This window comes from Octodon degus, unplaced genomic scaffold, assembly GCF_000260255.1.
Source record: "Octodon degus isolate 3935 unplaced genomic scaffold, OctDeg1.0 scaffold00068, whole genome shotgun sequence".
Taxonomy (NCBI): Eukaryota; Metazoa; Chordata; class Mammalia; order Rodentia; family Octodontidae; genus Octodon; species Octodon degus.
In genome coordinates, this window is record NW_004524644.1 from 389556 (window position 1) to 401461 (window position 11906).

General features: G+C 36.0%; 1 protein-coding gene across 10 annotated transcripts in view; it reads left to right on the forward strand.

Annotated features, from left to right (window-relative positions):
* The window catches only part of Nrcam (neuronal cell adhesion molecule), a 95026-nt gene that overhangs the window by 70615 nt on the left and 12505 nt on the right, over positions 1–11906 (forward strand). For 9 of the 10 annotated variants that reach the window (XM_023719445.1, XM_023719443.1, XM_004634972.2 and 6 more), the window contains one exon: positions 11443–11574. In XM_023719445.1, coding sequence (XP_023575213.1) covers positions 11443–11574 — 132 coding nt within the window. Of the gene's footprint in view, positions 1–5529; positions 5683–11442; positions 11575–11906 lie in introns of all 10 variants that reach the window. The other variant, XM_023719449.1, reaches the window with a different exon arrangement.

The window sequence follows — 11906 nt, forward strand, 5'->3', positions numbered from 1 at the left end:
ATATATATTTAGAACCAGGGATTGAACTCAGGCTCTTGTACTTGCCAGGCAAGTGCTTATTATGAGTTATCTCCCCGGCCCCATCTCCTGTTTTTGACAGACTAAAACTTAAAAATAAAATCCTTGTTCATTGTAAGTTCTACCATTTGATACTGCTGAATTGGCTTATGAATTATTTATGATTGCAGAGTAAGAAAAAATAAGGTAGCTGAAAGTTCATTAAACCCCAATATAAAATCTGACAGATCTCACATGAGAAGAGAAATAATATTTATGAAAAAGCTAAACTGATCTTACTTTCAATATTGTTTTGTTTCATAGTGCAGCATTAGTCAAATTTTTCTTACATAAAATGATGATATTTTGCCATGGTAAATTTTAAACTGATCAAGCATAATTGTGATCTTGAGGTTCTTTTTTTTTTTTTGCCGAACCAGAGATTGAACTCAGGCCCTTGCACTTGCCAGCCAAGCGCTTATTCTACTGAGCCATCTCTCCGGCCCCTTGAGGTTCTTTATGTCCATATTTTTCAGTCTAATAATGATTCTTTTGTTTGATTCAAGTCTTTAATATTTATATAAGATTTATAGTTACTTGGATATATTTGTTAAATTACTATGGCTCTAAGTGACTTCGGAGTCTGAAGTTCTAGGACTGGATCAATAAAGGGACCTAATGATGAAGAACACGCCAGTAACTGACTTGAGTTACGTGCCCAGTATTGCTGATGGATCCTGATACTTTATGAAATCTGACTGTGGACCCTTGAGAGAAACCACCAACTAGGACCCTTTTTTAGAGTAACTAACTGGGCTAGAGGAAAAAGGATTGATTAACTAGTAAGGTGGGGACTGAATCTGCATTCTTGACCTTATACGCAGCCTATTATGAGCAACTAATTAGGACTGAGCAGAAAATGTCACTGAGAATCTTTCAATGATGAGTCCTCCCCCAGCTCTCTCACTAGATTATTTTACTCTCACTAGATTATTTATAATACTCTCACTAGATTATTATTATTATTTATAATACTTTCACTAGATTATTATTATTTATAATACTCTCACTAGATTATTATTATTTATAATATGTGCACTAGATTATTTTACTAACATAAATAAGCAGGAAACAAAAATATCAGATTCCCAGTTCCCATCTTTATTGTTCTGAATAATACCAACAACAAAAACTAAATAGAAGCCTAGGAGTTTCAACCAGTTCAATAACTAATGTCTCTCTGGCACATAAAATGAACTAGCCTTTTTTTTTTTAGGATACTGTATATCCAAATAGTAAAACTGTCCCTGATTCTGAGATACTTTAAATCTGGCAAAGAAAAGATGTTAAAATAGAAATATGAACAAAATGTTATTTGCACATAGAACAGTGAACCATTTACTTTGCCAAACAAGATCAGGGAAAGTCACACAAAGAAAATAATATTCAGACAGGCCTTGAAGCCTGGTATATTCAAGTAGCTGAATCAGGAACTGGATTAAGCCTTGGTAAGGATATAAGCAAAAAGGCCAGGGTTGGGAATTACTCTGGATGTTTGAGTAATCCAGCTTGGCTGCAGTATAGAGTATGTGGAAAAGAGAAATCCTGAGTTGGGACTGGAACAGTAGGCAGGGGTGGGCAGCTATGAATGCCTTGCTAAGGGGTTTGTATTTACCTGTGGGCAGAGGTTAGCCATCGACATCATCCACAGGGAGGAGACTGGGTCAGATATAGCAGCTGCACTATTCATATGGCTGGTTATCTACAGAGAAGGACTTACAATAGAGAAAGGCAGACAGTGGGAGATAGTTGGGAAAGCCCAGATGAGCGATGGCATCAGGGTCCCCTTGTCTTCCATGTCATAGGGGCCAGGGTGTTTGTTCAATGAGTAAGAGAGCAAGTGGAGATTAAAGGTAAGGAAGGTAGAATTCTCTATGATAAAACTAACCCATAAAATCTCATCTGGTTGCCTTTAAAGATAAGCTAAATGCATTTACAACACACAATACTTTTGTATTAACTATGATGTATGATATATTAGATCTTTAAAAATTGTCATCTTATACTTTAAAGTTTGGGTTATTCATTGTATTATAATCCTAGCCCCTGGTGACCATCTTAATACTCTATTTTTCTAACTTGATGTTTTAAAATTTTACATACAAGTGAGAGTATACATATTATTCTCTCTTTGGTTTATTTCATTTAGCATAATGTCCTCCAGGTATAGCCATGTTGTTGCAAATGGCAGGAATTTTTTTAAGGCTGAATAGTATGCCATTTTATATATGCAGTTCATCTATATGCACTCATCTATAAATGGACACCAAGTTCTCATGTCTTATTTATCCTGAATAATGCTACAGTGGACATGAGAGGGCTGATATATATCTTAAGATACTGGTTTTATTTTAATAAAGCTGAAAAATAAAAATTTAAACAGTTCAGAAAAAAACTTCAGGAAGAAAAGAGAATATCCATAGAAACTACAACAAAAGTAGTAACTAGTCTTCTTTTCAAAGTTCTTAAGTATGATTGTGCCTTGGCCATCTTGCACAATTACTTCAAGTCTCAATTCCTCAGCTCTTTGATTCCACAATGTTTTAAGGAAACAAAATGGCTTGCCAAGGTTGAAGGGAAGATAAATGACTGGGGAAAAAAGAAGAGTCAAAAATGTATCATGAACAGGTACAAATTCCCCATAATAAATGCTATCATTATGTATATCTAAACTGTACCAGTAAAATTATATTTAAAAATGGTTTCCCAAAGTTCTTTGCCATTGATATTTTACACATGTCTATATGACTCCCTGTATTGATGATATTCCTAGAATTATCTGTTTCTTTAAGAATTAAGTCTAAGCTAGGGAGATAGCCCAGCAGCACAAGCACCTGCCTGACAAGCACAAGGTCCTGAAGTCAATCCCCAAAACCAAAAAAAAAAAAAAAAACAAAACCAGCTATTTCAAAAAAAAAAAGAATTCTTGGTAAGGAATATAAACTAAAATAAATTATATTTCTATATAATTCAATAAAATTTTTCTTTCTGCTGTTTCCCTGTACTTAGCAAAGGAAAAAGTACAAAATGTACATGTATTGTTGAATTATATTGCAGAGGGAAACTACATCATCGAACTTATTCCATATACCATCCTTTTGGGTCTAAAACATCCTACTTCATGACATTTGTTTCAGCCAAGGTGCATTCTGAATTGTATGGAAAAATCTTGTAATTTAATTTTAGGGTCTGAGTAATCCTAGTGCTTTTTTGATTTATTATTCTAGTACATTTTCTTTGGGATAATAAATTATCTTATTTTTTAAACTACACATCTCATTATATCTGTAAATTTGTCATTTTTAGTTGAAGATATTGAGGCAGGGCTGATAGAATTACCAGCCTGACAATTTAATGTTATTAAAATAATATTTTTCATGACTTTAGGTGCTGCCTTTACTGTGTAGTAAGCATATATAGTGCTGCATATGCTGCATTCTTTGGATTTTTAAGCAGCTAGTTAGGTTGTGTTATAGTTTTTCAGGAAAACTCTGCAGTATTTAACAGGTAAGATTGTCTTCCTCTCTGTGATATGTCAAGTAAAATAGCTCCTACTCTTTGTGTCTCCTTTTTTAACTTCTGCTAAGCATGCTTGGCAATTCCTTTTGCAGCTTTTCTTCCAGCGCACCCTAACCATCCACACATTCTGTAAAGTTTCTCAGCTCCTCATATTCTCAGTTTGTGACACAAAATAGACCAAAGCCACTGTTCTAAGGAGCATTCTGTCTCATATCAACACAGTTTTTTTAAGACCTGAACTGAGATGACAAACAGAATTTAAAAGTAGCCACAGAGTATTGGAAGTTTCTGATACTGTAACAATCTCTGTGCCTGGGATTGTTCCACAACCCCTTCACCCATCAGTAAATAAAGATTGTGTGATGGCTGCAGGGCTCACAATCTACATTGCTCAGAACCCCATGCTAGAACCTCTAAACTCTAGTAGTATTTATCATTATATCTGAATATTTCCTAATGCTGCAATTTAATAAATGAAAAACCTTCTTGTAATAACAATGAAGTATGAGTGAGCCCTTAATTTTAACAATAAATTTAATTTCATTTTATTTGTACAATTTCATAGCATTTAAATTTATTCTCTATGTGCATGTATGGTGCTGCAAAGTGATTGTTTGTTTGTTTTATTTTTCTATTGCATATTTAGTTCAAGCAGTAAATCCCAGGATCAGCAATCTTACTGCTGCAGCTGCTGAGACCTCTGCCAATATCAGTTGGAAATATGAGGGACCAGAGCATGTGAACTTTTATGTTGAATATGGTGTAGCAGGCAGTAAGAAATAATTTCATTACCCTGCTTTTAATTTGGGGGACACATTTCATGAAATTACAAACATTTCTGATATTTACTGTGAATCGTCTTGAAAAGTATCTCAATCCAATTAAGTGAATCAGAATTATTTAGAAAAGTATAGTTCACCAGTCTACATATCTCATATATAACTAGGAGTCTCCTTTTTTTCATGTTGTTGATTTAAAAAAAGACATAAGCTCCCTTCAGATGTTATTTTTCATATCGTAATACTTTAAATTGTTTCTATACCCATAAAATACAATAAGTAGTAGTGAATAATTTGTAAGTAAAAGAAAGGAGAAAAGACTTTGCATATTGAACTGTGAAACGGTAGGAATCAAACTGACTCGAAAGTATATATTTTACCTAAACTATTCCAAGAATTTTACAATTATAGAAAATTAAAGATTTAGGGGGAATCATTATGTTTGGATGTTTGACCCAAGACTGGCCCAGTACTACCATCCCTGCCACATCTACTGGGATATGGTACAGCATTAATTTCAACAGTTTACAGAAGCCCAGTGTCATTTTCTTAATGCAGAATTCTCTGTAGAAAATGAACTGGCTTACCAATGAACGTTTGAGCAAATATTTGACAGAATATTGAATATAGTCCAACTTTCTGCTTAGGCCTTTATCAGACAAATAAATTATGAGTGTAGAATTAAAATTAAATTCATTTTCTACTTTAGAAAATGACTATCCTTTTAAAGGAGCAAATACTTGGGAAAGATTCAGTCTATAAATTGGAGCTTACCAAAAGATTCATGTTTTAGATATTAAAAAATAATTTTCCCATAGTTGACTTATGCTATTTAATGTATAATTGTTCTTTTCATAAACATCTTTAGAGAAACTCAACAGCACTATAAGACAAGATACAGAAGAAGAAGCTTCATTTATATGAAAAAGAATGTGATAAGAATATATATAGTTAACATGCAATTTCTATGTCCAGTATATTTTTACTTGAGTATACTTTCATATATATAGGACATCATTTAATTGTCCTATTTGACATTTATGATAATCTAAAATAATAACTAAGCATCCTAGATTTTGTCTTTCACTTATGAAGAATTTTCCTTTCTTGAAGCATTAAGTAACTTTGGTCCCTTAAAATGTTCAAATTTGTTGTTTTTGCAAAATTTCCATAGGCAAAGAAGAATGGAGAAAAGAAATTGTAAATGGTTCTCGGAGCTTCTTTGGGTTAAAGGGTCTAATGCCAGGAACAGCATACAAAGTTCGAGTTGGTGCTGAGGGGGACTCTGGTTTTGTGAGTTCAGAGGCTGTGTTTGAGACAGGCCCAGGTGAGGCACACAGCATACCAGGTCTGGCTGATGCTCAGAGGTGGAAGCCACTGGCCACTCTACTTGGAGACAGGCTGGTGGAGCTGTGTTATGGGTAGGGCCATGTATGTCTCTACAGGGCCCTGTTGGGTTAGGAGTTTGGCTTTCCATTGTCTTTGGCTTTTTATATCAAATTAATTACAGAGTCAAGCAAATCATCTCCTAACCACTTTATTGCCAAAACCTATTATAAGATACAGACTTAGAAAGGAGCATAATATTATTTAGGTAATTTTATTTTTATATAACTTACATGTATAAGATTTCCCTCAATATTGAGTCAAAAATTTTTAAATGCTTTCAAAGTTGAAATAACTCTATGTCAGAATGGACTACAACCCAGCAGAACCCTGCAATTTGGCTAGATGGTTGATAGAAATATTAAGTTGGTGTGGAACAAGAAGTTACATAACTTGAATGCTATACTTTTGTCACAACAAATTTGACTGCCTGCATTTGTTATGTGAGCATGAACAAACTGCACCAGCAAAAAGTAAAGTTCCAAAGTAAGAGTTATATTCAGATCAAATGCAAGAGTATTCATATTTGCTCACAAGATGGAAAACAATCCCTGGTTATTTATACAAGGATTGTGTGGCACATGCTCATTTTATGGCTCATAGATTCATCTTGTAAACAGTCACTTCATGCATGTTGAGGAAATATACGTATCCCATTGAAACAATAAGCAAATTCTTGTAGTGCCTTTTATTTTTTTTTGTAGTGCCTTTTATTAATAAGGCATTATGATCATTGAGTCATTTCTTATGGTAAAAATGTACAGCCATAGGTGGTTTACTAGAAGAGACGAAAGGCCAGAGAGATAGCTCAGTGGCAGTGCTGGCAAGCGTGAAGTCCTGAGCTTAATTCCTGGTACCCAAAACAAATGAAATGAGACACTAAAACCAAAGGATACTCAATAACTTATCAAGGGGCATATTTAAATATATGAAAATTTTTCCCCATTTTTTCTTTTTCTTTTTTTCTCATATCCATTTATATACATAGTTGTAAGAAAACATTGCATTAACTGTTTAATCGATTTATAATTAGTTTTACAAGGTGTTTTGGTTTTGGGTTTGGGTTTTTTTTATTTTGTTTTTGTTTTTGTTTTTTTTTTCATTTTCCTTGTACTTGGATTAAATCCAGAGCCTTCACAATTGAGCTCCTTCCCAAGCATTTTTTTTTTTTTGAGACAGAGTCTCACTAAAATGCTGTGTTGATCAGGCTGTGCTCAAACTTGCAATCCTTCCTCACCCTTTCCAGTGTGCTAGGATTCTACAGTTATGTACCATTGCACCTGGGTTTTTGTTTTTTTTTTTTACAAATTTTGTTACTGGTAACATAATTTCAAGATACTAAAAGCTCAAGGAGATACACAGCTAGATTGAGAGTAACAGTAATAGTACTAATATTTAGTCAATGCACCTCTGCACCAGATGAGTGAGGAGTTTTCTCCTCCAGTCCTTACAACAGTCCTAAAAGTGGGACTGTTACTGCCCACTGACATCACGTCAGCACTCAGAACCTGCCCAGGCCACAGCTGGGTCATGACAGAGCAGGGACGAGGAGCCCGGCTTTCCCACATCAGATGAGAAGCCCCTGCCGTGCAAAGTCACAGGGACCACACCAAGAGGAATAGGCTGTCTGAGAAATGAGGCTTTCTGTAGTTCTGACATGCAGATGGGATAGATTCACCCTCAAACCCAATTTGTGTCATGTTTTATCCTTTTCTTAGCCAAAAGAAACCCTTTTAGGAAGTTGCTTCACTTTAATAATATGACATCTCCTTTTTCAGCAGCAACTGCCAGGTGACTCAGTGGTAGCAAGGGATGGACCACTCTAGTATGGCAGTGATAGACAGGAGGCACTGCCGGAGGTCACTTTTTACATGTGTATGGGTGTAACTATCAAAAAGAACAAATGTTGGTTAAAGTTTAGACACCTTAGTTACACATTACTCCTAAGAGCAGATAGTGTCAGCATCGTAGGGTGCCTCTCCTCAAAGTCACTCCAACTCCCCCTCCTGGTGTACTCAGCCTTTAGCTGACTCCTGAGAGAGGGCACTGACTTGTGCTCTTGCTCCTCCTTCCCCCATGGTAGGCATGGAGGAAAAAGAACATTAGTACTTGGTATGAAAACTTACCATCAGGCTACGTTTTTAAATTCCACATTTATAGATTCATTTTCTCTCTCTCTCTCTCTCTCTCTCTCTCTCTCTCTCTCTCTCTTTCTCTCTCTCTCTGTCTCTGTCTCGCATCCAGATAAGTTTGGAAACCTAGCCTTAATTTTTCTTCTATACCTATTGCATGAATCTCCCTAAAATGACTCCATCTATGCCATTTATAGTTGAGATTGGTAAGATATATTCTTAATTTTCACTGAGAAGGAAGGTGATAGGCAGTGTCTGATGTGTTGCTTCTCCCCCATATTCCTGGTGTGAATCTGGTGTCTATACCACCCCCTTCTTCCTTTCTTACCTCTATCCATCAGCTATCAGGTCCCTTCTCAGATGTCTCCAAAGAGTTAAAGTAGATTCTTTTTTTTTGTCAAATGCTGCCAAACTTTGGTCAGGATCTCTTTTTCTCTTTTTAAACATTTCTAAGTATTTAAGCCCAAGAGGGTCTTTTTATACCTCGTTGATTCTTCATAAACAGAATAGTAAAAAAAAAAAAAAAAAATGGTAGCCATCTCTGTCACTCTGTCTCTTCCTTGTCTATTCTTAGCTTCTGAGTTCTCAAGAGCACTTTCCTCAGAGACACCGAACTGAGCATAGCTCCTGTGTGTCACAGTGAGCAATGTGAGGGCAGAAGGCCATTGTTGAGCTGACTTCGAGGCAATGAGGCAGACTTCATTCCTCTGCCCATCTTAACTTTACTCATTACTCTATATGTGTTTAACACTTTATGGATTGTTGAAGTAATGCATGTATATAACTTCATTGCAAAAATTTTCAGATAAAGTCTCCAACCCCTTCCTATTAACACCTACCTATTATAGCTCAGTTTCTAGAATAAAAGACACATAGATTTCTTTTGTATGTCCTCGTCTATGTGTGTGTGGTCTGTACAATCTTCATTATGACCTTGGTTTGTGTATTGCAGATAGGAGGATTTAGAGTGGCTTCAGTTTTCTTTTTTATAGATGGCAAGTCAATACGCCTTAATTCTGCTTACAGAATTTTTTTATCAAGTTGTGTGTGTGTGTGTGTGTGTCTTTGTGCATGTGTGTGTATACACCCACATACGCTCATGAACCTATTAATTTATTGTGCCAATTAACCTTAAATAATGGGGTAGGGAATACATAGTACCTTTCTTTCTTTGACATAGAGGCAAAAATTCAAATTCAATTTGAGTGTTTATTCACTGGCTGTCAAGGAAACATATCCAGTTTTTGCAGAGTTGCATATGGACAGACTGCCGGGTGTCAGGTCAGTTTTGGGATGCACCATCTTTGTAAGACAAAAACTGTGCTAATAATTGAGCATTTTTGTGCATTTTTTCCTGATCAATTGCCATTAATTAGGTGAAAAATGTGAGTGCTGGTACTATTTATGATGAAGATATGAATCATTAAGCATCGAGAAAACAAGGACTCTAACTTAAGTCAAATGCTCAAGAGACTTTGCTTCTTGGTTTTGAGTATCATCTTGAAGACAAAGCACACAACAGCTATGTGGGAAATTTGGAAATACATTGCCAAACAGAGTGATGATGGACCTTGCAAATACTGTTGCGTTCCTCACTATAGAAAGTCACACTAACAGGCCAGCCATAGAGCTCAGCACATTAAAGTGCATGCTTAGGCAGACACAGGATGGGGGGTGGGGGGACAGATTAGATCCGTTGTGCTGAGCCGGCCCCGCCCCTGGGGTTCAATGAGACAGCGATTGAGACTGGGCGTGGTGGTGCATGCCTGTAATCCCAGTGCTTGTGAGGTTGAAAACAGGAGAATCATTACAAGTCTGATCTGTGTAATGATGCCCTATAAACCCTGTGCTAAATACATTAAAAAAAAAAAGGAAGTCCCACTAACATTTTATTCTATGTTCAGAAGTTCTCAGATTTGATGTCAGCATGTGTTTTCAGTAGAGTGTAAAAGCTATCCACATGCTCAGTGGAGCCATCTCCACTCTTGGGCAAGCTCTTTACCCTTTCTGGCTGTGAGTCTATTCCTAAGGCCTATTTCAAAGGATTATTCTAAAGATTAAATGAGACTGTGCCCTAAGCACAAAGTCTAGCACGTTGTAAGGGTCCCCAAATGTTAGCTACCATTGCTGTTAGCATTATCTTCTTCATATCATAACCAAGGAATGCATAGGGAAGGGGGAGCTGCCCATCCTCATGCTCTAGTTGCGTCTGGATATGGTACAGCTCCACACCCCTCTAAGGATGAAGGGCTCTTGGGGAAATACAGTCAGCATTTGGATTTGTACTCCAGTTAATATGATTCCACTTTTCCTTTTATTTCTTAAACATATTTCTGGACTTTTTTTTTTTTTTTTTGCTTTGCTTTTCACACTTGATTTTAACCATCTTTTTTTTCTCCTTTATGTGGAGAAAAGGAGACAAGGAGGTGTTGTTTTGCAACACATAGGAAGACTGGGATACGTGTAGATGTGTTTATTTCTGCATTGAGAAGTCACATACATCTAACCCAACCATGTGAAATGCTTTCAGAAGAAATTCAGTCAACTAAAAGCATGATACCAGCATGATTATTAAGTCAGAAGAATTAAACCTTTTGCCTTGATTATGGGCAGAAGAGAAAAATGAAGGCTTTTAATAAAGCATTCATAAAATTTGGTTAAGCAAATCTGCATGGGCATGTCTAACTAGCCATTGATGCTGCACTTTGTCCCATATGATTGACACTTTTAAGTAATACCAGAAATGCTAATTATTGTATGGCTTTCCTATGAGCTTTGCATACTGTAACTGCTTGAATAAGGGCTTCCCTTTTACTTACTCAAGAAGAGATGAGGGCATAAAAACAATGTATACATGTAACTGAGTATTTTCTCTTCAAATTGGTCGTATATTCAAATAATGATTCCACTGGTCAAAATCTATTTTACAATCTTGAGTAGATTCTAAGTAATAATTAATATTGATTATTTGAGGGTGAATTGATGTTTTAGGCATTTCTATTTAGAACTGAGGGGTTATGTAAAATAAGATGGCTGGGTTTCTCATGTGATCGGGTTTCCTGTGTGGACCATTTTCTTTATTTTTTTTAACAGAAAATTTCCAAAACACTTTGAAAAAGTGGTATTTGTGTTGTAATTGTATTTTAGCCTCCAGAAGTGGTTTTCTTTGAAGGAAAAATACTTCACCAAATGTATACATTCTATTCTATTTTAAAATTCCATTTTATATTTTATAATTATACTTCATATACAGTTTATGCTGTAACAAGTAGATTTTTAATTGGCCTGGACATATGGTTTCACTAAGAATATGTAGTTAAGATATTTATGAAGGATTTGATAGCAGTTATTGTTTTTAGCATTTAAATGTCTCTTTTTGAATGTTTTTAATGATGATTTTTCAAAGTTAAGTATTTATATAATTCCCAATTGATGACAGATTCCAATTTGGTGGCAAATATAAAATATATAAGAGCATATGTACTGTGGTGGTTTCTTACTACAAGAGACCAGCCACAGTTCCTAATGCCCCTCACACATTCCCACTAAACCCTCGGTTTCTTTCCCAGCAATGGCAAGTCGGCAGGTGGACATTGCAACTCAGGGCTGGTTCATAGGTCTCATGTGTGCTGTTGCTCTCCTTATCCTAATCTTGCTGATCGTTTGCTTCATCAGAAGAAATAAAGGTGGCAAATATCCAGGTGAGGGTAATAAATATAAAACGATATAATGTATAATGATAAAATGTATAATGCTGCATAATTTATCCATTGAAGGGCCAGTGGGATAGCTCAGTGGACTAAGCACCTGCTTTGGCAAACACAAGGACCAGGGTTCTATCCCTGGTCCCACATGCCATACTGGCCCTGCCCCCAGGGCTCTCTGAGCCAGCAACAGAGTCCCAGCATGGTGGCACATGCCTGTAATCCGGCTATAATCCCAGCACTAGGGAGCCTAAAAACCATGAATCTGATCTGTATAGTGAGACCCCATACCAAATACACAAATGGAAAAAAAAAAAAAAATATATATA